This window comes from Bos indicus x Bos taurus, chromosome 18 (genome assembly GCF_003369695.1).
Source record: "Bos indicus x Bos taurus breed Angus x Brahman F1 hybrid chromosome 18, Bos_hybrid_MaternalHap_v2.0, whole genome shotgun sequence".
In the NCBI taxonomy this organism is placed as follows: Eukaryota; Metazoa; Chordata; class Mammalia; order Artiodactyla; family Bovidae; genus Bos; species Bos indicus x Bos taurus.
Window position 1 is genome coordinate 46,231,349 of NC_040093.1, and position 24,117 is coordinate 46,255,465.

Genomic DNA, 24,117 nt, shown 5'->3' on the forward strand with positions numbered 1-24,117 from the left:
TATGAAGGACACTCACGCATAATTTACATACTGCCAAGCTCCTAAGAGCCTCTAAATAAAGCCCCTGAGAGCCCCCGGGCACTATTTTTGAGGAGAAGGACATCAAGTGACAGATTAAATCGAGTCTGCTCCCTCAACGCTGGGGCAAAAAGCAAGCTCAGCCCCTGCTCACTGACATCTGTGATGGTCTTAAACTGCATTTGCTGGCCGATGCTTCCCAAGGAAGCTGTTATTACATCGAGACCGGTGCACATGTGCTATTTTCTCTCCCGTTTTACACAACTCCACTGCTAACAGGTATACTTGCCCAGACTCTTTCATTCTTTTTCCAGATTCTAACCATAAAATGTGTTTTAATCTCAAAGCACAGGGGAAGGGAGGGGGTTCACAAGAGCACTTTGCATTCCACCAGTGAATGTTAAATTACATTTGGTCACAACATGGTTCTAATACTAAGTTGGTCCACGCAGCAGCCACCGGAGGCTTTGCATCCAGAACAGACCAATACCTGGGGGGAGCAGGACAGACTGACAGGAGATTTTTCCATCGCAACCACTACATTTGCCTACAGAATATGCTACTATAATACCCATGGTTCATTTTTATAATCAGACCAAAATGGAAAGCAAAAAAAGCCAGAAATGAGGGATCTAAGTGAACACTGTAAGTGATTTATACCTTTCAAGGGGGCCCAAAGGAAAACAGCACCCATTTTATTGTTTTATTTTCTGCACAACTCAGAGGAGTCCATACCATCAAAAGGACAAATATGTGAGCCAGATAAAACAACCAGGTGCATACAGCCTGGAACCTAAGTAACAGGCCACTTACATGTCCATTGGTGTTTATGAACCTTCTAGAAGCATGAAGATGATCTATCCCTGGCCCAAAGGACCCACATGCACCACAACAGGACTGGGTGCACACACAGCCTGTTCTAATTTTAATTTTCTCTATGAGTTGGGACTTCCCACTCTTACTTTTGCTCCTATACTATTCCCCTCAGGCCCAACACTTAACCAGGCACTGATAACAGGATCCCAGGAAATAATGTTGGATTAATTGAAAGGATTGATAGTGTTTGTTTCAGAGTTATTCTCCATGCCTTGCGTGTTACTATGTAGAGTGAATGAATGAATAAATAAATAATGAATGGATGGGTGGATGAACAGGGCTTCCCAAGCGGTGCTAGTGGTAAAGAATCTGCCTGGCAATGCAGGAGAGGCAAGAGAGGTGGATTCAATCCCCGGGTTGAGAACATTCCCTGGAGAAGAATATGGCAACCCGCTCCAGTATTCTTGCCTAGGAAATCCCATGGGCAGAGGCACCTGGCAAGCTACAGCCTAGGGGTCACGAGTTGGTGGAGACTGAGCACACACATGCATGTGGATGAATAGAGAATGATATTTTAGCCATATTGTATCATTTGATTCCCACAACAAGCCTGTGAGGTAATAACAATAATAGTTAACACTTATGTTGTGCTAATTACATACCAGCCACTATTCTAAACTCTTCACACATATTAACTCTTTTAACCCTCAAGAGCTCTATGAAATAAGGACTATTATTATCCCTATTTAACAGATGAGAAACTGTTGGAGGCATATGGAGGTCACACTGCTAGGAGGAAGCAAAGCCGAGTCCTTGCTGGATGCTCTTAAGCTCCGCGCTTCCTCTCCATTAGCTACACTTGACAGAGCAGGAAACAGCGGCTAGTGAAATCAATTTGACCAAAGCTACGTACCACACGGGTGCACACCCACGACGGTGTTCCCAAGATACCATCAAACGACAGAGCCAGCACAGGCACCCAAGAGTCCAACTCCAACTCCCAAGCACGATGTGAATAAAGCTAGTTCCTGGCAAGTATCTGAGATCAGAAGAGGAGACATCGTCAAGGGAGGGTCGGGGGGTGGGGGGGCGGAACCTGAGCTAAGAGGCTGGTTCTCTTAGCACTATCCTTCCAAACTGGAGGTACTAGGGGGCCCAGGGGGGAAAGAGAAAGTAAAAACAAACCTGGAAAATCTTTCCAACCTGAATTCTCCTGAAATCTTTCTGTTTGGGTTAGAGAAGGAGAGATTTGCTGGCATCTTCCCGTTTTTCAGGCCCTGGGGAAAGGCCACAGCCAGTCTTGGGCCAAGTTCTAAGTAGAAGTTCCATGCATCACAACCTGATGGAGATTCTGAGCAAGGCTTCCAGGGATGGGGTTTTGCTATGGAGTATGTCAAAGAGTCTGGGGGTGAGGGGAACCCAGGATGAAAGACTAGAGGCTGGGACACAATGAGCATTATAAATGGGAAGAGGCACCAAAAAAGCAGAACTGATTTCTGACATAAATGTGTCGGTGTTGATAACTGTATAACTTAAGAAGTAATCGCCTCTGTTTTGACAAGGCACAAGGAAACAGGGCAACAGGCTTGGAACTGGAAAACTGTAGTCTCTTAAATTTAAAACTCCATGTTAAACTGGGTATTAAGACGGAAACAATTGTAACTGTGGCTGGAGAAATGAAGGTGAACATTAGGAGAAAGAAATATCAGTGCAACAGTATAGAAAACTTCCTTGAGCTGGAAAAGATGAAAGGAGGAGAAGAAAGCAATGGGTTATCCCCTTCCCCCTTTTTTTCCCACTCATCACACATATGGAGCTACGAAGGATGCAGGTTTGAACTGCACAGGATGGATGAAGTGAAGTTTGCAGTGACAACTCTGACTCACTGCACTCCCCAAAAAGAAATATGTCTCTCAGAGAAAGCCCTTTCTCAGTCGAGAGAAATATTCCCTAAGAAAGTCATAGCTTGCTGAGACCTGGGAGATTTGTAAATTACCCATAATGTGAGTGACAGTCCAGCCTTGCTCACAGGCTGCCAGACAGACAAGGGCCAGGCCCCCGGGATGGTTCCATGTGGCCATTTGATTGATCAAACAGAAACCAAATGGTGCTTCCCTCTCCAAACGCTGACCAACAAGAAGCAATTGCCCCATCAAGGTCTCACTGTATGCAGCTTTTTACAAAACCAAGATGCACCTCTCTTTGGGAACTGTTGATCTGTTCTATAAAAAGGGACCTTTTGCTGGAGAAAGAGGCAAAACATATAAAGTTTGTTGCAAGAGATTTGCCAAATTAGCTCATCGAGGGGTCCCATAGGGAGGTCATTTAAGCGAATCTTCTTTATGAATGAAAATGAGCTTCCTGGCAGACCCCCAGTCACACCCCCCCACACACACAAAGTCCAGGGCTTCAGAGGTCCCACACCTATTCCCAACAGATAACATATAAGAACTGATTTCTATTCACTGGATCCAAAAGTCCTACTTCTTGAGCTCAAAGATGGGAATGAATCTGTGAGCCCTGCTGGGCTTTCTGGACACCCTCCTAATGGGTTTCCAGGAATTAGCTACACTCTATTGCATGGTGATGACTTTTTTTTCCACGCTCAGAAGACCGCAAAAGGATTTTAACCAAAAGGAAGCAAAGGTTTTCTTTTTATAAATTCGATTAGTTTTTTTCACTTTCTCTACCTCGATACATTTCCTTCGAGAGACATTTTGTACCCAGAGACCCCTTAGCGAGGCACTGTGGCACGCAGGGTGCAGTGAGTTTCAGTATAAGATGTTCAATGTAGACGGAAAGAAAAAATCACAGGCACTTGCGGTCGCCAGCGAAGAAGTCAGTTTCTAAACGTCCGGCATGCAGATGGCCCTGCAAGAGAAGAAAGAGGAAGTTTGCCGGTAGTGTGGGACCCTTGGGTGGGATGCACGCGATGGGTTACCAAGCCCGCCCTCCGCTCGCCACGGCTGAATTTCCCGCCGGAGCTGGCGCCTGGGCGTCTGGTCCCCACGCTGCACCCGGCGCCAGGGCTGCAGATAGCCCTTGGCTGCGGACTGCGGGTTCCCCTAGAAAGTGCGCCTTTTCACCACTGCCGAGACTTGACTACCGGAGAGCCAGTGCGCAAAGCGCCCTCGGCACAGATTCCGCCGGGGCCGGGGGTACCCACCTGAGCAGGCTCCCCGAAGCCTCGGGTCTGAAACCTCTCCAGTGGCCGAGGAGAGATGAGGATTTGAGCGACAGCAGTTAAGGAAAGAGTTTCTGAAACTCTCGGGGAAGCGAAGTACTGGGGCTTGGAAAATAACCGAGCCTACGGTGGGTTTTCCAAACTTGGTCTTCGCTTTTGATCACTTTTCCTGTCCCTCCTCCATCCCCCACTCCCCCACTCCGGCCTCAACCCTGGGAAAGACCTTAAGGGTTAGGGTACTAGCCAAATCAATCCTTCATCCTTCTCTCCCCGCCACCCCAACTTACAGACAAGAAAATTATAAATAAACCCCAAGAGTGGTTAATGCGGGTGCATTGAGCCACCCGCGTCCCAGCACACCCCAACACCACCTCCGCCACCACCCACTCCGTCCGTCCCTCCCACCTCCGGGTAGGGGAGGGACCGGGAACCTGATCTCCGGGCTCCTGCCCCTAATATTTCCCCATCAATAATGTTGATACCATCGGGTGTGCCTCCACCCCCGCTCCCAGGACTCCGCGGTCGCCTTTTCGCCGCTTTCTGCTTGGCAGGAGAAAACGAAACCTCCTCTCCCGCCCCTCTAGCCTCGGCTAGGGGCCCAGCGGGGCCTGAGGCTGGAGGACCGAGGAAGCACAGGCTTGGGGCAGGGGAGTGGGGGCGACCTTCACTTCGAGGGTAGAGTGTCCAACCCGCGCTGGTGGAAGGAGAAGGAGCTAGAAGGAGCGTCCTGGGCCCAGGCCAGGCCTCATTCTAGGCTCCATCAGAAAGCGGGGGTCAGACTGGGCCGAAATAAGATAGTTTTGCGGGTGGAAGAATCGGGCCTTGGGGAAAGGAGGCTCAACATCCTCTCCCCTTCCCAAGATCGGGGAATGAAAAGGAGAATTCCCTTCGCTGGGAATTCAGCTGTGGCCCGCAAGCCTTGGGGCCCTTCGGCCCCTGTCAAACCCTCCAAGGACTCTGTAGGTGTTGGGAAGACTGGGGGTGGGGGTGGGTAGAGAGATTTGTTGGTAGAAACACAGGCATCCAGCCCCCCAAATGTGAGTTTGAACAACTCGCCAAGCGCCTCGCTCGGGTGCGGTTCCTGTAGACCCACGAGGTCACGACCCTGGCGCAGCCGCTGCCAGACTTTGGGCCACCCCGTCTTTAACATGGAGCAGCCCCTAAAAGCCAGGGGCCTAAGTGCCAGCCCCGTCAACCGGAGTCCCCCAGCAGCTGCCCCACCCAAGGCAGGGACCCGCTACCCCCAGTAGAGCGCGCAGGTCTCTTGAGTGAGCAGGACGTGGGGAGGGGCTGCACTGTGGCACCTCACTGTAGTCCCTGCCTTCTTCCGACCCGCTCAAAAGTACAAATCAACCCCCATCTGTCTAACCCCACTCTGTCTCCGTTTTTATTAATTTAATTATTTCTCTGCCTCGCGGCACATGAAGCCTCACCCGAGTACCCTGACAGCGCGGCGCCCGCGTCTGCGAACCACGGAACTTGGGCCCAAGACAATGGCCCGTAATTGATGTATTGCCGTCAACAATAAAGACCAATTCTCCTCTCCCCGCCATTCCGACCATCCCCCTCTTCCCATCCCCCCTCCTCCACCTCCCCTCTCCTCTCTCCGAGCCACGGAGGGAAAGAAAACAAACAAGAAATTAGCGGGGGACGCTGCGCACAGAGCGAGACGCCTGCCTCTACGTCTTCGAGGACGCAGAAGAACGAAAAAAGTTATTAAAGTTTGGATACCCCCAATTAATTCGTCTCTGCTCGCCCATTTTTAATTAAACATCGCGAAGCTGCTTCTTTACGTGTGCATTTCGTTTGGTTGGTTGTTTTGGTGTTTTGTTGAGGGGGGGAGGGAAAGCTCCCCCGCCCCTTAATCTTAATCACACATAGAGCAAGTAACGAACACGTGTGACGCCAATCCCGGGAGCTTGCCGCGGAGTTTACGGCGCGATCCGGGAAGAAGGGTTTGCGGGATCGCTAGCTCCGTTCGGTTCCTGGCAGCACGCAGTACCCCGGAGGCCCAGACTTTCAAGAAGCCAAGATTGTTAGAGACGGATGCGGGCGAATCCAAACACGGCCAGAAACGGAGAAACCCGTGTGCAAGTGCATACGGCGGCGTTGGTGTACCTGGAAGAGTGTGGGTTGGGATGCCTGCGAGGATCACAGTTTGCAGAGCGGGGGGTGGGTTTTACACGTGCTCCCGCACACTTTCCCGGGGATCTGGGGGAAGCGAGAGGCTGGCACCCCAGGAGCACGCAGATCCATCTTTGCCGAGGGATCTCTTTAAATATTCAGTGAGAAATAATGGCATTTGAAGCACCACCTATGGAAACATTATTATCTTCATTCTTCAACATCAGCCCCACTGATAGCTTCGTTTGTCTTTTTATCAAAATCTACTGTAACCAACAGGACCTGGGGAGAAAGAGCGAGGTGCAGAGGGGTGTGGGTGTGTGTTTGTGTGTGTGTGAGATCGAGCGAGGCCTCAAGAGAGGAAAAATAAGCGGGAGAAAAGGTGAAGAAAGGGCGAACAAGGAAAAAGGAGAAGTTATACCAAGAGAAATAAAGTCGTCAGGAGGAAAACAGAAACATTCACCCGCACACAAAAGATTTAGATTTTAAAGAGCGGGGGAAGACCAAAGTGGCTAGAGGGACTCTTGCGGGAGCGCAGTGTGGTCCGGAGCACCCGAAACTCTACTCGGAAGACTGGTGCCCACTTCGCGCGAACTGACTCTATTGCTCTCCAGGCTCCAGGGCGCTCCCGAATTGGGGCGTCCTTATGAGCCCTCTCCTTTCCCGATCGCGAGATAGCGCAGGGATTGTGTATCTGCACCACCACCCCCTCTCGTCCCCATTACTCAACTGAAGTTTAGAGTGTCCCTCGGGCGCAAGACTTCGGGAACCAGGAGCGAGGAGACCCTGAGGCGCAAGGGGGGAAGAGCTAGGCTGAGCCGAGGACTGAGCCTCAGGTTCGCCGGGACCCGAGTCCAGCGGACAAAGTGCGGGCTCCGGGATCCCCACTCCGGGCTCAGGGGCGCGGGTGGGAAGGCTGCCTCAAAGCCTGGGGAGATGGAGCGAAAAGTTTGGGTGCCGCGCTCAGCAAGTGCCTGAGAAGTGGAGGCGAGCTTCTGCGGGGCCAGACAGCTGCGGACAAGGAGCCCCCTCTCTCCAGGCTCAGCGCGGCCACCTCCTCGCCAAGAGCCTGGGGCACGGCCCGCTCCCCCAGGACGAAGAGCCGCGGGGTCCCGGGGACTGGCCGTGCCCGGAGCCCGGCGGGGCAGGCCCGCGCCTGGCGAGGCCAGGGGAGGGTTGCAGCGTGCTGGGTAAGCGGCGGCCCCTCCCCTCCCCGCGGCTGGAGCTGAACTCGGATCCCTAGCCGGTCCCCGCTCGCCGCCCGCCCTGGGCTCGGCGGCGCCACCGCCGCCGCCGCCTCCCCGCGGAGTGACGCGCCCTGCAGCCAACCGGGGCAGCCGAGGGGGAGGTCCGGGAGGGGTCCTGGGCGGAGCTGGGCCGCCCCCTTATCCCACGGGCTCCGGGCCGCTTCTCCCGAAAACTTCAGCCTTAATTGTCCTGGGAATGTCCAAGGTAGAGAAAGGGAGCGAGGGAGCAAGCGAGAAGCTGGAGGATCGGGGCCCTCTGAGGAGGAACGGGGTGGCGGGAGAGCTGACCCTCCCCCCCAAAGCCCCAAACCCATCACGTTCCCAAACCTTTCCTTGGTCCTCTTCTCCGCGCCCCCGCGAGCCCGGGATCCAGGGGATGGAGAACTCGGGGCGAAGGAGCGCCGAGCCAGGCGGCGAGCGGGAGGGAGGCCGGGCCGCGGGCGGGAGGCGGACCGGCGTGGGGCTGGCTCTTCCCCACTCGCTTATTTTTTTTTTATGGGGGTGGGGGTGGGCTGCTTTCTGGTAGCTCTTAAAGAAACGAAGAAACACTCACGAAACGGGACTTCCTCCCCCCAAATCCCGCCACGGGACTCCCTCCCCCCGCGGGCCGGCGCGCCTAGCGCCGGAGTTGGGAAGTTCGCCGCGCGCCCGCAGCTCGGGTCCCCAGCCCCTGCCGCCCGGCCCCACCCCCCACCCGGGGAGGCTTAATTCCGGGGAGGGCATGCTAATTTGGGTCGGCCCAGCCCGGGATGGGGGGGCCGAGCGAGGGAGGGGGGCGCAGGCCGGGGCGCCGGGTGCTCAGAGGCGAGGAGGCAGGCCCCCGGCGGCCCGGCCGCGGAGTCCCGGGCGGTCGCGAAGAGGGTTAACCCAGTGTCGGGCGGCGCGGCTCGCAGAGCCAGCCCCGCGGCCGGCTTATTGGGCCAGCGCGCGGAGAGACAGGGGTCTGCAGCAAATCACGAACTAATTGATTAAGGCGAGCGGGTTTGAATAGCGCTGGCCCGGTGCCAATCGCCTTTCAAAGAGCCCCTCTATGATTAATCGCAATGCATTATTGATAATCATAATTATAGCAGGACACATGCGCGCTGCGCCCGGGGCCGGGGAGCCGGGGAGGGGGCGGGCGGGCCGGCGGGCGGGGGGAGCCGCCGCCGCCGCTCGATTTCCGTAATTTTGAGAAGATTTTTTTTTAGTAATTTTTTATTCTGCCCCAGCTGATGTTTGAGCCAGCATGTCGCGGAGGAAGCAAGCGAAGCCTCAACATTTCCAATCCGACCCCGAAGTGGCCTCGCTCCCCCGGCGAGATGGTGAGTGCTCCGGCCCGCGCCGCGGACACACACGCGCACACACGTACTAGTACTCACACTCACGCACACTCGCACCCACGCACACGCGGCTGGCCCCCGCGCCCACCGCCCAGCCGCCGCGACCCGAATCACCATTGCGACTCCGCGATTTTTTTTTTTTTTTTTAAATTTCAATTTGCCTTTGCTGGGCTTCCCCACCCCCAACCCCCCTGCCCCGAGGAAAGCAAACACTTCTCCAGGCAGGATCTTTCCGGAGTTGTTGGGTCCTCCTGCGGGGAGGAGAGAGGGCTCGCCGGCCTTGCTCCTGCGTCCCGGCTGTCTCCGGGAGCGGATCCCGGGACCCTCCGAACTGCGGCCGGGGCCCGGGTGCCCTGCGGGGCGCGGGTGCGGACAGAGGCCGTCGGCGCCTGCCTGCGCGGTGATCCACGCGCTCCCCGGCCCGCGCCCGAGGCCCGGCCTGGCCTCCGCCGCCCTGGTCCTGCTGCCTGCGGGAAGGAAGTTTACTTTGTGCTCCGGGCTGAACTTAGAACGTGGAGGGGAGCTCCCTGCGCCGCACTTACCCTCTTCCCCAGCGCTCCCACTCCTCCTGGGCCCGCGCCGCGGAATGGGGTGCCTTTGGGAGTTCGGAGTTCCAAGAAGATGGGAACCTGTATTGGGGCGACCGTGCTTGACACGCGGGGGTAGAGGCCGTGTTGGAGAGTGCTCTTTGCTGTCGGGTGCTCCCCAGACAGAGTGCAGGCGGATGGGGGCAAGTGTCGGGGTCCGGTTATCCCACTTGATCCCCGCATCTCTTCTCCCAACACATGCACACTCGGCGCCCCCAAGAAATCTTTAGACTCGGTCGGCTCCCGCTAAGGATCGTGGTACCTCGCACTTCCAGGAGCCGTAAGGGTCGTTCTCCAGAGCTGGAGGTGGGATGGGCTATCTAGCCACGAGAGAGTCCCCCTAAAACAGAGGCACTCGCTTCCTCCGATGGAGGCGACAACTGCCGGGTCCCAAAGGGAGCGAACAAGTCCAGAACAAAGTTTGTGTGACGGAGCTAAGGCCGAGAGTGGCAGAGATCCGGGCAGGGAATTGGGGGTAAGGAGGGCAGGCACCTTGAGTCCCTTTTTATCGCTAAAAAATATATTACAATTTAGGGGCCTCCGAACTCCCAGGCCCAAGGCCGGAGGCGATGAAGCGGCTCCCCAGCTCGGTTCCCCGGGACAGTGCTCGCCTCTCGGCTGCGGAGGTTCGAGGGGTAACCCCCGAGCGGTATCCGCGACTCGGGATGTCTCTCGGGGTGCTCCAGTCCCCGGCGTCATTTTGGGGTGTAGAGGAGGGAGCTGGACCCCGATAGGGCTCGGAAGCCTGCCCTTTGGTCGGCACCTCCGTCCTCCAAACTCTGCGGCCGCCCGGCCCTCACGGTCCTCGGGTCCTTCCTTAGAGGCCTGCTTCTCTGCAGAGCTGGGGCGCAGGGACCCACGCAGAACCCAGGCGGAGAAGCCAAGGGACTCCCACCCACTTCACCCCGACTGTCGGGAAAGAGGACTCCTGTTGAAGGGGGTGATCCCTGTAAGAAAGGGAGGAGAACAGACACAGATAAAGATATTTGTGTACAATATTTGGCCCCCTCCACCCCAGTACTTTCTCAAGCTTAAAGCCTTATCCAGAGCCTCTGATTTTTCAGTCCCCTGAGAACCCGTGATCCCCGCTTTCCACCCCAGGCGAAACTGGGTACTCAAGGTACAGCGAGGTGAAATTATCCAAGGCCGCTGCCACAGTATTTTTCCGGGTTTTCCCAGCTGGTTTCTTCTGCATCTCGCCCCCACACCATCTTTGCTAAAGTTTCTGGTGAGATCTTCCTCACTGTAATACTGTTAAAGTCAACAGTTTTTAAAGGACCAAACCTAACCGGAGGAGAGGAAAGATTTATTTTTAAGTCTTTTTTTTTAATTAATGTGTACTGATGTTATATTTTTTCAAAAAAGAGGAAAAAAAAAAAAGACTTGGGATTCTCAGAGAATTGATGCTTGCTAGATCTTTACCTTTTTCCTGTCGCCTTCTGAATCCGGAATTTTTAATAGTTAAGGCTTCTCATAAAGCGATAGCATAAAAGGAGTTCACTACCTCTGACCATTATTATTTATTAGGACTGTTTTTTTGGTTTATTTGGGCTTTGAGGTAAGTTAGTTAAGTTGCATCAAGTTTCCTTTCTTTCTTTTTTCTCTTTCTTTTACTTTATTCCTTCCTTCCTTTCCTTTTTCTTTCTTTTTTATCCCCAAAAGCTGGTTCATTGTCCTAAGAAGCAGTAAACAGTTAGGGGCACCATAGGAAACACTCCCCTCTCGGCCTCCTTTCTCACCTCTCCCCACCCCCCTCCATTTCTCCAGTTGTAATGGTTTTAGGTTATGACTGTTTTTACATGGTTGAACAATAAGTTTGGGAGAAACTGCCTAGAGGGTAGATTTTGTAATAGGGTTACAGGATTTAGTATGTTGTAATAATATTAGTACACAACTAATCCTCCTCCATGTCTGATTTTACAGGAGGGCCTTACACACTCCAATTCCTTTTATTTGGGAGTAGTTGTGAGATAGAGAACCGAGCAATCATGTCTCCAAGTTACTTTTAAAAAGTCACCACTTTTCATGCACTGTATCCAGCCACCCATTCTCCTGTCCGCACAGAACACACACTTCAAGGAGTCATTGGAGCTCTGTTTTTCAGTTTGCGGGTTTGTTTGTTTGTTTAATCTACATGAAAGTTGTTAAATTTTTAGAAGATTAACCTTCCTTAAACACTGTGGTTACTTTTTTTTTTCTTTCTTGAGATGGGCTTAAAACATGGCAAAGGAAATGTTGAACCTATCAAATTAAACCTAGTTGGTGGTGCCCTCAGCAGATGCTGGCACCTCCGATTTCATGACTTCGGTCCAGAGTGAGACCTAGAAAAGTTTGTAGGCCCCCCGTTACAGTTGCCCTGAAGGAGCAACTCCCAAGGCTGGGAGCAGTCAGGCTTACTGTGCGGCTTGTCACGCCTGTGTGTGTTTGAGCGTGTGCGTGCGTACAAAGAAAATCCGAGGTGGGTTCAGCAATCTCCAGGATAACTTCATCAGAACAAGTTCAAGAAAACAAGATCATTTGGTCAGTCTTATGATGTTCATATTTTAATTCTATTTTTGGTGCTGCTATATACTCTCCTAAAATAAACTGGGAGATTTTTACTGTTTCTTATGAAACCAAGAGTATGGCACTTATTACTTGTCTCTTAAATGATATTCAACAAGTCTCGAATTACTTGTAGAAAGATGACTGCCACTGGGAAAATTATTTAGCAAGGTAAATAATTTTGAGGAAAGAGAACATTAGAATGGGATGATTTTGTATGTGGATTCTTTACTAGCGATTCGGATTTCAGGTGTGTGTGTATGTGTGTGTGTTGGCTTTTTCTTCCTTGGGTAGAGTTTTTTAAGATTCCTGGAACGACATGTTTGGCCCACTCATACTCCATTCATTTATTAAGAAAGTACTTCTGCGGCCAGCTTTTTCAAGGAAAAGATCATATTGGAAGAAAGATAAAAACACTGCAGATAAAGCACACTGCCTCTCATATAAAGTATCACAAAAAATTCCTCTTATTCATATTAATAATGAAATTCTATTATTTACCAAAGTAATTTACTCATTGTGAGCAGCTTAATGGCAACACATTGATTTCTGGGCCCAAAAGGTTAGAGAGAACTATAATTAATTGCTTTTTTTGAAAAACCGACACCTGCATGATAAGGCAGTTGCAAAAACCTCCTGTTTAATCAGGCCTATTTTAAGTTTGTGGCATCATGGAAGATTTTGGATGAGAAAATGCAAGCTGTTTTGGGGGATTTGCTGGAGGCCTTACATACTCCCTAAAATGTTACAAGCAAACACAAACAAGCAGAAAGTGGAAGGACCTGAGAGAGCGTGCATGAAAGTGAATTTGTGATGCCGAATGTTTTGTGGCTTATTTTACATCCAGGTTCACCTATGGTTTATAAGCACAAGTGTCAATTTATAGGTTATTCTTTGGGGCCTTTATTTCATTTCTTTCTGCTTTGGCAGGTAGAAAGTTGTCTTGACCCACAGTCCTTTAGAAAGCAAAAATCTGAATTTTTGAGGCAGAGCTCTCATGGAAAAGTGGGGGGTGGGAATTAGGTAGACCAGCAGTTCAGTTTTTTGAAATTGAGAAAAGCCAAGCTCAGTGGAGTAGCCAGAACTAATTCCCTCTGCAGACTTAATTCGGTTTTTCTAAGGTACCTCCTGATACCGCTCACCCAGTCTTCCCAAATATTCTTAGATTACCAAAAGGGCAGTCGTGGAGCATTTGAAGGGAGGAGGTGGTAAATTATCCCAAGAACCAGCACCCCTCCCCCTCCAAAAGAAAAAAGTCGCTGTGCCAGGCTTTGGAAAACGTAGATGTGTCGAGCTGTTTTAACCTTTGCTAACCTCCTCCCATGCAGAGGTGACAAGGTCCAGATCATAATATGTCCTTCAGTATCTTCCCAGTGACCCCCAAATTGAGTCTTGCTAGTCACTTAGCAGGAAGTTCGGAGTTTATTTTAGTTTCACCTTATCAGCTTGGCTTCTTTTCCTAACCTTATTCCCCTGTCACCCTGAGATGCCAGACCCCCAAAGGGGAAGATTGACAGGTAGTTCCCATAGCTCAGTTTTACCCTCAAACAACAGGGATTTAGTTTCTTGTGCCTTTGCCAATGTTTATGTAGTCAAAGTTTAGATCTCGCCTTAAGCAGTCTCTTTTACGCGTCACTGGAAGAGGAGAGCCACAAAGAAGTTTTTGAACAAACCCTTGCAACTGGAACCCCATCTAGTGTTCAGTTTGATTCATCCAAGGGGAAGATATTTTCCCCCTTTCCTTTATTGTGTACATTAGGTGGGCTGGTATCACGATTTTCAAAGGACTGTCTTGTCCGTGTTGTTATTTTGTCAGAGATTTCCCCTTGTATTCTTCCACTCGAGAACACGCTAATCCCAGTCAGAACACTGAGGGGACTTGAAGGGAGCCAGTAAAATGTGTCATCTGGCTACAGATCTCACAGAAGAAACTTAAGACATTACAGAAAACATGCAGAGCATATGTGGCGGTGTTTAAATTGCGGTGGAATCTCAAGCTGAACATTCAGATGCAGGTTTTTCCCAGGTCTGTGCAAGAAAGAGAGAAAAATCAATCAATCAGAAATGTTTGTGATAGCCTTTCGAAACTGGTCTACCAAAAGGAACAGCCAGTTAAAACTATAGGCTCCAAAATCATAATCTTGCGGGGTTTTCTTAAAAACATTAATGTGACCTGAAGGTACTGGGAAGTCAAGCGAAGGGTCTTTCTGAGAAGCTCCAAAAAAAGAAAACTCAGTGTGGTGCAGTAGGGCTGTTGTTTTGTTTTGTTTTCCTGGCTGGCTAAACCTTTCAGCATGGGGCATAGTTTTATTTTTGTTTTCTCAGCAGACAGATATACTGGAACACTTCAATTTTCTGCCTCCTATTCTGCAGTGTTTAGTTCAGATGACGAAAAGCTGACATATTTGAATTGGGCATCAAGAACCTAAATAGTACAATGAGAACTAAAACATCTGGGATTTTCATATAAATTGGATAAAGCCAGAAGATCACCTCTTCCTCTGGCCCAGAGGGGGTAAAAGAAACCCAGAAAAGTCCAAAAATCTTTTTGTGTGTACATACTTAGAAAACCACCTCTTCTTAAATTTTCCTGTACGACCATGATGACAAAATTAATTTGTATGCATAATCCATAAAGAGGAACTAGAATATTGTTTTCACTATAGTACAGGGAACAAGGCAACTGTATTTACTATAATGGGGTCACCAGTTGCAATCTTGTGTAACAGATTATTGAGAGAGATACAAGATAGCCAGCCGGTCAAAAAAATGAATTAGAATATGTTAGTTTGTGATGTGTGTGTGTGTGCATCTTATTACAACTTAAAATATTCCCTTTGGTAGTTAAAGATTCAAACTAGACCTCATGTTTTGTCCTTTTCTTTTTTTTCATATAAAGCTGTTTCATTGGAATTCTGTTCAGAAGGCAGATGGATTTAAAGTTAAGAACTATTATAATGTAGCGACACCTGCTTTTGAAATAAATCAAAATAGGTATCAGAATTTTTTTTTTTTGGTGTTCATAAACATCAGGAAATTAAATTAGTTGACTCTACAGTGAGATCAAATGTCAGCTTATTAAAATGTTGCGAAAATCTAAGCTAAAATATGGGCAGCTTTTTTAACACAGTCTCTTTCTTAGAAGCAAGCAGGCACTTATTTTTAAGTGTCTATATTTTCCTTCCAGTTAGCACAACCCTAAATATAAAAATGTTCAGGTCGAAAAACTTGAAAATTCTCAAGTGAGTCTTGAAGCAGCACAAATGCAGAATTGGAGCACAGGAAAGTAATAATCAGCTAAATCCAGTAAAGTAACCTTTTTAAAATTTTCTCTATATTATGAGAATATCAGATGTTTGCAAGTTATAAAGAATTAAAAATGCCCTTTAATCGTGAGCACAGATGTGCTAAATATTTGAAGCAACTACATTGTAATGTGTACAATTGATGAAGTCAGTTTTCTGATTTCCCTTGCTAGTTATTTAGTTCTGAATCTGTCATTATTTGTCTAAGCCCAGCTGACCAAGCAAAACTGTGTTTTAAAGTGGCTTTATGTTTTGATAAATGTGAGCTGGTTGAAAAGTATTTTCCACTGAATGCAGAGCTTAATAGAACATGCTGACATAATAGTTTTAATGCATTTTGTTGAAAATGTGTGAACAAACAGAATAGCTTTTGTTCCTTCATAATTGGCTGTAAAAGTAGATGGAAACATAACCATTACATATGGAAATGTGCAAAGAGAAAGAAATAACATTTCGGTTGAATATATTAGGAATTGCATTTCCTAGTTTAAAATAAGCATCTGAAATGGATGCATCATTTAAAATTGGTTGTCAAAATAAGAAGCTTTAAACAGAATTTTTGTCACATTATTTTCGTCCCCAGTTAAGCAACATAACTTTAGCGAATTTCGTTTAATATTTTGTTTACATTATTTTTAAGTAAGGCGAGAGACAGAGCTTAAAACAGCACCTTGAATGTGCAGAGGAATCCTGTGCCAATTAGGATGATTAAACATTAAATTAAAACTGAATCATTATTGGTATTTTCTGCTCCAACCAAGATTTGTTTGGTATTGTTAATGCATTTCACACTATACCCTTACAGAGATTAAAAGATGGGTATTAAGGAAGCTAGCTTGTTAAGTATAACTTAGCTACTCAAATAACCCTCCCAGTGAATAAAGTGTGCATACATTTGGCATACTTTCTAATCATCTGTGGCATCACTCAAGGCAAACAGAGTTAAGGAATTTTCAGAAGTTAGTATTTGTGTATTAATTATATTTTCTGGAATGTAAAACTACTCAAGCTTTTTTGTTTTTGTTTTTTTTTTTTTATGTTTACTGCAAAGAGGCAAATGGCTGACTCTTTTGACTCAACTCTAAGTTTACCGAAAAAAAGAATTTTGATTTTGCATTTATTCATATTTGCTATTAGTTTTTTTTTTTTTCTTTCCCTGCAAGTTTTCTGGGAGATTCAATTTGGAAGTCATGGAAACTATTATCTGATTCAGTTCTGCAGAAAAGCATGCAGGGAGGTAATCCTTGAATTAAACAGTTTTTTTTTTTTTTTCACAGCCTACGGAGATGACCACACACCATTTGTACAACAGAAGTTGGTGTTCCCCATGCTGGGCAAACAATGGGACGCCATCCTGTCTTTGAATAGGATGTTAGCTTGGAGTTGGAGATTTTTATGTTTAATTTACAAATGGATCTTAGTGAGAAGAAATCTGAGCAACCAGTGGAAACAAACATGAAATAAAGGGATTTTATAATGAAAGGTTCGGGACAATCTGTTAAACAATTGATAACAGTTAAGAGCAAACTGTTTTTAAAGGCATTTCAGACAAGGAGAATTGCAAAGCATTTCCAAACTAGAAAACAAGAATTATTTCTTCACTTCCCCTTAACTGCACATCTTTCTTTAAGTTGATATTTAATCAGAAATGTAAATCTTGTGCCAGTTTTTATAGATAGAAGGAGCATTTTTGATGAACTATTTACAGGCATAATGTTGCCATTTGGAGCATAGTGGCATATATTCCTTGATTAGTGGGATGGTAGCCAGTTGCATTCTTTAATTTTAAAAATAAATATGCCGCAGCCTGATATATAGGTGCCAGGCAGACCTTGTAACGGATTTTGATCATTGTGTTTCTTGTGTGTGTGTGTGTGTGTGTCTCATTGCTTTCCCTTGTATTCAGCTGAATCTTGAGTGTCCAGAGGATTTGTTACTGATGTGGCTAAAGTGTGTTTGTCACGGATCAGACGTAGCTCAGGTTCCAGGTAGGGGCTGGAGGTGATTTTCAAGTTGTCAGTCTTCACCTTGGTGATAGGCATTTTTTTTTCCCCTTGTCAACCACTGATTGGAACCTGAATGACTACAAATTAGTTTAGTGACAGAACAAACTGTCACAGATATCTTTGAATCAGTTGAAAATGAATAAGGTTGACAGAAACTCAAGAGCCTAATAAGTCCTCAGGATGGTGGCTGGACCCTCTGTGGATGGATGAGTAGACAATAAGGTGTATAAAATATTGGAAATCAATATTTTGCTATGGAATTTCATTATGCACCAATGTCTGCAGTTCATAGTATTTTATATTTTGATGGATTACCTGAAGGCCATGGCTCTCGGAGATACCAGATTGATAGGGAGTCCTCCAACAGCCTAAACATTTAATCAAGAACATTCTTAAGGAATATTGATTGGTTTTCTGGGGCCATAGTTTTTTGAGTTTCGCAGGGAGGAAAGAGTTGATCCACCCCCATTCTCTCCTTTTTTGAAGTCCTGGATGACTCTGGGTGTCCTGGCTTCGTTGCTAATCCTGCTCCTTTTCATGTTTGCAGGAGACACAGAGAAGGGTCAACCCAACCGCACCACTAAGAGCAAGGATGCCCACGTCTGTGGCCGGTGCTGCGCCGAGTTCTTTGAATTGTCAGATCTTCTGCTCCACAAGAAGAATTGTACTAAAAACCAATTAGTTCTAATCGTAAATGAAAGTCCAGCCTCCCCACCTGAAACCTTCTCAAGCCCCAGCCCCCCTCCCGATCATCCCCAGGAACAAATGAATGACACGGCTAACAAAACAGAGCAAGGAGAGTGCAGCGACCTGGCCGAAGCCCAGGCACCGGACAGGGAAGAGTCCATGGAGGTGGAGGCCCCGGCAGCTCCCAAAGGCGCCAGTGGGCCTCCGAGTAGTGCTGGCGACAGCAGCGTCCCCCCTAGCTGCAGCAGCAGCAGCTCCGGCGCAGGTACCTCAGCGATCACAACCTCTCTACCTCAACTCGGGGACCTGACGACACTGGGCAACTTCTCCGTGATCAACAGCAACGTCATCATCGAGAACCTCCAGAGCACCAAGGTGGCAGTGGCCCAGTTCTCCCAGGAAGCGAGGTGCAATGGGGCCTCCGGGGGCAAGCTGGCCGTCCCAGCCCTGATGGAGCAGCTCTTAGCTCTGCAGCAGCAACAGATCCACCAGCTGCAACTGATCGAACAGATTCGTCACCAAATATTGCTGTTGGCTTCTCAGAATGCAGACCTGCCAACCTCTTCCAGTCCTTCTCCAGGTACTTTACGAACATCTGCCAACCCCTTGTCCACCCTCAGCTCCCATTTATCTCAGCAGCTGGCGGCGGCAGCTGGGTTAGCACAGAGCCTTGCGAGCCAATCTGCCAGCATCAGCGGTGTGAAACAGCTCCCCCCCATCCAGCTACCTCAGAGCAGTTCCGGCAACACCATCGCCCCCCCACACAGCGGCTCTTCCCCCAACGTTCACATATTGGCGGCAGCAGTTCCCACCCCATCCTCGGAAAAAGTGGCTTCGAGCGCGGGCACCTCCCACACCAGCAACCCCGCGGCCTCTGCCTCATCCTCACCAGCTTTTGCAATAAGCAGTCTGTTGAGTCCTGCATCTAATCCACTTCTACCTCAGCCGGCCCCCGCTAACTCGGTTTTCCCCAGCCCTTTGCCCAACATTGGAACGACAGCAGAGGATTTAAACCCCTTGTCCGCCTTGGCCCAGCAAAGAAAAAGCAAGCCACCAAATGTCACCGCCTTCGAAGCCAAGAGCGCTTCGGATGAGGCGTTCTTCAAACACAAGTGCAGGTTCTGTGCAAAAGTCTTCGGAAGCGACAGTGCCTTGCAGATCCACCTTCGTTCCCACACCGGAGAGAGGCCATTCAAGTGCAACATCTGCGGGAACAGGTTCTCCACCAAGGGGAACCTCAAAGTCCACTTTCAGCGCCACAAAGAGAAGTACCCTCATATCCAGATGAACCCCTACCCCGTGCCTGAGCATTTGGACAACATACCCACCAGTACCGGCATCCCCTACGGCATGTCCATCCCTCCAGAAAAGCCGGTCACCAGTTGGCTAGACACCAAACCCGTCCTGCCCACCCTGACCCCTTCTGTCGGCCTGCCGTTGCCCCCCACCCTCCCGAACCTCACCCCCTTCATCAAGACCGAAGAGCCAGCCCCCATCCCCATCAGCCATTCTGCCGCCAGCCCCCCGGGCTCCGTCTCAAGCGACTCTGGGGCCCCTGAGCCGGCCGCGAGAAACCCGGGTGGGCTCCCGGAGGAAGCGGAAGGCCCCACTGCGCCCCCTCCCGGCGGCAAAAGCGAAGAGAGCGGTGTGGTCCCCAGCTCGGCCTCAGCCCCGAACGCCTGCGTGCTGAGCTCCCTGGCATCTGACGGCGGTCCTGGCAGTGCCTCGACTTTCACCAACCCTCTGTTGCCGCTCATGTCCGAGCAGTTCAAGGCGAAGTTTCCCTTTGGGGGACTCTTGGACTCAGCCCAGGCCTCAGAGACATCCAAGCTTCAGCAACTGGTCGAAAACATTGACAAGAAGGCCACTGACCCCAATGAGTGCATCATCTGCCACCGGGTCCTCAGCTGTCAGAGCGCCCTGAAGATGCACTACCGCACCCACACCGGGGAGAGGCCCTTCAAGTGTAAGATCTGTGGCCGGGCTTTCACCACGAAAGGGAACCTGAAGACCCACTACAGCGTCCATCGAGCTATGCCCCCGCTCAGAGTCCAGCATTCCTGCCCCATCTGCCAGAAGAAGTTCACCAACGCTGTGGTCCTACAGCAGCACATCCGAATGCACATGGGGGGCCAGATCCCCAACACCCCGGTCCCTGACAGCTACCCCGAGTCCATGGAGTCCGACACAGGCTCCTTTGATGAGAAAAATTTTGATGACCTAGACACCTTCTCCGATGAAAACATGGAAGACTGTCCCGAGGGCAGCATCCCAGACACGCCCAAGTCCGCAGACGCTTCCCAAGACAGCCTGTCTTCCTCGCCTTTGCCTCTAGAGATGTCGAGCATCGCCGCTTTGGAAAATCAGATGAAGATGATCAATGCCGGCCTGGCAGAGCAGCTGCAGGCCAGCCTGAAGTCGGTGGAAAACGGGTCAGTCGAGGGGGACGTCCTGACCAACGATTCATCCTCGGTGGGTGGCGACATGGAGAGCCAAAGTGCAGGCAGCCCAGCCATCTCAGAGTCTACCTCCTCCATGCAGGCTCTGTCCCCATCCAACAGCACCCAGGAATTCCACAAGTCACCCAGCGCCGAGGAGAAGCTGCAGAGAGCAGGGGCAAGCGAGTTTGCCAATGGTTTGTCTCCCGCCCCAGTGAATGGTGGGGCTCTGGATTTGACATCTAGTCACACAGAGAAAATCATCAAAGAAGATTCTTTGGGAATCCTCTTCCCTTTCAGAGACCGGGGTAAATTTAAAAACACTGCTTGCGACATTTGTGGCAAAACCTTTGCTTGTCAGAGTGCCTTGGACATTCACTACAGAAGTCATACCAAAGAGAGACCATTTATTTGCACAGTCTGCAATCGTGGCTTTTCCACCAAGGGTAATTTGAAGCAACACATGTTGACACATCAGATGCGGGATCTACCATCACAGCTCTTTGAGCCCAGTTCCAGCCTTGGCCCCAATCAGAACTCGGCGGTGATTCCCGCCAACTCGTTGGCATCTCTCATCAAGACAGAGGTCAACGGCTTCGTGCATGTGACTCCTCAGGACAGTAAGGACACCCCCACCAGTCACGTCCCTTCTGGGCCTCTGTCATCCTCCGCCACGTCCCCAGTTCTCCTCCCAGCTCTGCCCAGGAGAACCCCCAAACAGCACTACTGCAACACGTGTGGTAAGACCTTCTCCTCGTCGAGTGCCCTGCAGATTCACGAGAGAACTCACACTGGAGAGAAACCCTTTGCTTGCACTATTTGTGGAAGAGCTTTCACAACAAAAGGCAATCTTAAGGTACTTCACTCCATCCGCACCTCACCCACACCACCCCAGCAGCCTTCTTTCTTTTGAGGCCATTGAGGGTTCGTAAGGCACGCTCCCAGAGTCTTTGGTCCAGACAGTTAGGGGGCGAGTTCTCGCAAGAGAACCTGCTGCTGCGTGGCTTATCTGGAGAAGTGTGGGTGCCTATGCAGGTCAGGATCACGGCAGGGACCAGGGCAGGCTGCAGCCTGCTGAACGTCAGAGCGCCTTGAATAATTTGGTACCTAAGCGAAACAGCGGCCTGGCCCTGTTGTCTTGCTAAGTGCGCCTAATGAATTGCTCTACCTACCAGGTCAGACAGCCCCGCGTTGCCATGGGGTATTGATTAAAGGCCTCCATGTCGCCTGTGTGCTGCCCATACCACTTAATAATTACAGTTCTCCTCTGTGTGGGCATCTATTTTTTTCAAACTCTGCAGTCCAGCGTGGTTTGTCTTTCTAAAAACAGTAACGTCACCACTCTGCTAATGGGTATTATGATAATTGATCATACAACAATTCCTACTGATATGTGTTGGAAAGAAAGCAAATATGCTTAAGTTCTAGAGCAACAGTTGAGCGCTCTTACTGTGTACATTTTTCTGTTGACAGAGTATTTCTCTAGAGATTGCTGCCAGTAATGCGAGATGAATAATTACTTTCTGGCTTTTTCGCTCCACGCACAGGCCCTCCATTGGGCAATCAGTGAGGGGCACTCTCTTTCCATCTGAAAAGGACATTTATAGGGTAAAGGGTGTCAGATACAATACTTGCCATGGCAATGAGAGTGGACGTAACAATTCTCACCCTGGAAGGAGCTATCTGCAACTGACTGGCTTGCTCAAGGCCATTATAAGCTAAATACAGGTAATAAAAAAGGAGTAAGTAAGGCATCCTTGCCCAGGCAGAGGAGAGGTGGACCAGGGTTGCAGAGAGTGGACACCTTATTACTAGCAGACTGGAGTGGACGGTTCTTATTACCCTTCCCACTGTCCGGTATGTAATAAGAATAGACACTGTGGCCACTGGCCCTGTCGAGTGTTGGGATGTGAGCTGAGACAGATTCAACTATTAAGCTTCTCCCTCTCTCTCCCCTTTTTTTCCTTCTCCCTCCTCCCTTCTCTCCCGCCTCCCAGGTACACATGGGCACTCACATGTGGAATAGCACCCCCGCCCGCCGGGGTCGCCGGCTCTCTGTGGATGGCCCTATGACATTTCTAGGAGGCAATCCCGTCAAGTTCCCAGAAATGTTCCAGAAGGATTTGGCGGCCAGGTCAGGAAGCGGGGATCCTTCTAGTTTCTGGAATCAGTACGCAGCCGCGCTTTCCAACGGGCTGGCGATGAAGGCCAATGAGATCTCCGTCATTCAGAATGGGGGCATCCCTCCAATTCCTGGAAGCCTGGGCAGTGGAAGCAGCTCACCTATTAGTGGGCTGACAGGAAACCTGGAGAAGCTCCAGAACTCAGAGCCCAGCGCGCCCCTGGCTGGCCTGGAGAAGATGGCAAGCAGCGAGAACGGAACCAACTTCCGTTTCACCCGCTTCGTGGAAGACAGCAAAGAGATCGTCACAAGTTAAAGGCCCTCTGGCTGGAGAGAGAGCATCCCCCATTCAGAATGAGACCCACGGTTGCCTCCTCCTCCTTGCCCTGCCCCCCCGCCCCACAACCTTCTGGTTCCCCCACAGCTGCACCCCCCCCCCCACAGATCTCTGAACTACAACGTTCTGAAGACATTCTTTTGTACCTTGTTCAACTTCTAGAGTTCTAAGAAAGCTTATTTATTAGTGATATAACCTGGCTTTGCAAACAGAATGCAAGCGTTAACTTTGGTCTTCTGTATTTTTGGACTAAATACTAATTGACTAGAGTCCTGTAAACTTGCTGTAACATTTATGGCAATTGCAAGTTGCCCTGCTAGGCGGTCCTAATCTGGCATTAACTTATTTTCTATATCCAGTTTAATATGAATCTGGTGTTGATGCAATGCCTCAGTGATGCATTAGATCTCTAATAAAATCTGTATATAAATGTATACTTTGATCCTGCTGGAAAATTTTATCAGCAAACACATTGTCTAATCTTTTGAAACAAATTTAAGGAGAGGACTGAAAGTACAGACTGAACTGTGTGGTTCTTTGAAAGGTTTGGGTTTTTTTTTTTTTTTTTTTTAATTCTAAAATTCAACCTGCTTTTTTTTTTTTGTAGATTTAACCCTTTCCGTTTTGAACTGCTATTTGTATTGTGCTTTTTACTTGAGTCGTCCTCAATGTTAATAAGTTTCTGTACAGTGATAAGCACGCAGAATTCTTTAGAGAAAAATACAAGTGTTGTTTTGGTAGTTGAAACTAAGACGTAACATTTTGCCTTGTAGGTATATTCACAATAGAAAATGTGTGCTGGAATTTCACAATGCTGCTAAGAATAGCATCTTGAACAACCTTCAGTGGAGAAAATGTAGATGCTCTTGTATATACAAAAAGAAATATCACTTTCATTAAAATGTACATATGTTCCTTACAAGAGCAAATGCTTCTTCTTGATCAAGAGAGCAGGTATAGTGTTTGTTTATTTTGTATTAGGTATGGAAGGAAAAAAAAAATGGACTGTTACATGCACTTTCTTGGAAAGTTGAAAGGAAGGGGGGTCCAATTTCTTTAACATTTAATACTTACTAACAACAGAGATACTGTAATTTTACTCAAGTAATCAAATACATTTTTTTTTTGCAACAGATAAAACAAAATACTGTGTCTGTGTTTTTAGAGTGCATTTCTATTTAGCCAGGCCCCGAAATGTATTTTAGCATTTCCCCAGGCACCAGTAAATTGTGTATGTATCTCTCTCTCTCTCTCTCTAAATAAGGAATTGTAAAAGGCATAACAGAAACAGGTTTGCATGAGCATGTGTGTTTTCTCTTCCTTTTTTTTTTATTTTTGTTTAATTTGGAGAATCTAGATATTCTCCCAATATCAATTACT

General features: G+C 48.9%; 3 protein-coding genes and 1 long non-coding RNA gene across 10 annotated transcripts in view; 1 reads left to right on the forward strand and 3 right to left on the reverse strand.

The window, feature by feature from the left end:
- LOC113875284 overlaps positions 1 to 8,504 on the reverse strand; it is an 84,381-nt gene extending 75,877 nt beyond the window's left edge. For 3 of the 5 annotated variants that reach the window (XR_003506224.1, XR_003506222.1, XR_003506225.1), the window contains exons 1-3: positions 7,717 to 8,504; positions 3,525 to 3,705; positions 1,748 to 1,873 (exon numbers count right to left, since the gene is read on the reverse strand). This is a non-coding gene — a long non-coding RNA (uncharacterized LOC113875284). Of the gene's footprint in view, positions 1 to 1,747; positions 1,874 to 3,524; positions 3,706 to 4,000; positions 4,495 to 7,716 lie in introns of those variants that run through there. The other 2 variants (XR_003506223.1, XR_003506226.1) reach the window with 2 other exon arrangements.
- LOC113875282 lies at positions 4,666 to 7,710 on the reverse strand. Its single transcript, XM_027513602.1, has 2 exons — positions 6,873 to 7,710; positions 4,666 to 6,332 (listed from the first exon to the last, which is right to left on the reverse strand). Exon 1 carries the CDS (start codon positions 7,701 to 7,703, stop codon positions 7,038 to 7,040), a length of 666 nt encoding a protein of 221 aa, XP_027369403.1. The 5' UTR covers positions 7,704 to 7,710; the 3' UTR covers positions 4,666 to 6,332; positions 6,873 to 7,037.
- On the forward strand, positions 7,522 to 23,738 carry SALL1 (spalt like transcription factor 1). 3 transcript variants are annotated; one of them, XM_027513599.1, is made up of 4 exons: positions 7,522 to 7,594; positions 8,601 to 8,693; positions 17,701 to 21,134; positions 22,276 to 23,738. In XM_027513599.1, the coding sequence occupies exons 2-4, from the start codon at positions 8,618 to 8,620 to the stop codon at positions 22,714 to 22,716; spliced, it is 3,951 nt and encodes a 1,316-aa protein (XP_027369400.1). In that variant the 5' UTR covers positions 7,522 to 7,594; positions 8,601 to 8,617; the 3' UTR covers positions 22,717 to 23,738. The 3 variants fall into 3 exon arrangements, with proteins under 3 accessions (XP_027369400.1, XP_027369401.1, XP_027369402.1); XM_027513600.1 differs by lacking the exon at positions 7,522 to 7,594 and adding an exon at positions 16,425 to 16,630 and having other exon boundaries at positions 8,587 to 8,693; XM_027513601.1 differs by lacking the exons at positions 7,522 to 7,594; positions 8,601 to 8,693 and adding exons at positions 13,353 to 14,836; positions 16,425 to 16,630.
- On the reverse strand, positions 8,734 to 13,353 carry LOC113875283 (uncharacterized protein DKFZp434B061-like). The gene is made up of 2 exons (XM_027513604.1): positions 9,254 to 13,353; positions 8,734 to 9,178 (listed from the first exon to the last, which is right to left on the reverse strand). Exons 1-2 carry the CDS (start codon positions 9,479 to 9,481, stop codon positions 8,864 to 8,866), a joined length of 543 nt encoding a protein of 180 aa, XP_027369405.1. The 5' UTR covers positions 9,482 to 13,353; the 3' UTR covers positions 8,734 to 8,863.
- Positions 23,739 to 24,117: the final 379 nt, after the last annotated feature.

Coding starts and splice junctions, on each gene's coding strand:
- LOC113875283 (XM_027513604.1), bottom strand. CDS start 9,481: ATGCGGGGATCAAGTGGGATAACCGGACCCCGACACTTGCCCCCATCC. Junction 9,179..9,253: donor TGGGAGCGCTGGGGAAGAGG/GTAAGTGCGGCG, acceptor TCCTTCCCGCAG/GCAGCAGGACCAGGGCGGCG.
- LOC113875282 (XM_027513602.1), bottom strand. CDS start 7,703: ATGGGTTTGGGGCTTTGGGGGGGAGGGTCAGCTCTCCCGCCACCCCGT.
- SALL1 (XM_027513599.1), top strand. CDS start 8,618: ATGTCGCGGAGGAAGCAAGCGAAGCCTCAACATTTCCAATCCGACCCC. Junction 8,694..17,700: donor CTCGCTCCCCCGGCGAGATG/GTGAGTGCTCCG, acceptor TCATGTTTGCAG/GAGACACAGAGAAGGGTCAA. Junction 21,135..22,275: donor CAACAAAAGGCAATCTTAAG/GTACTTCACTCC, acceptor CCCGCCTCCCAG/GTACACATGGGCACTCACAT.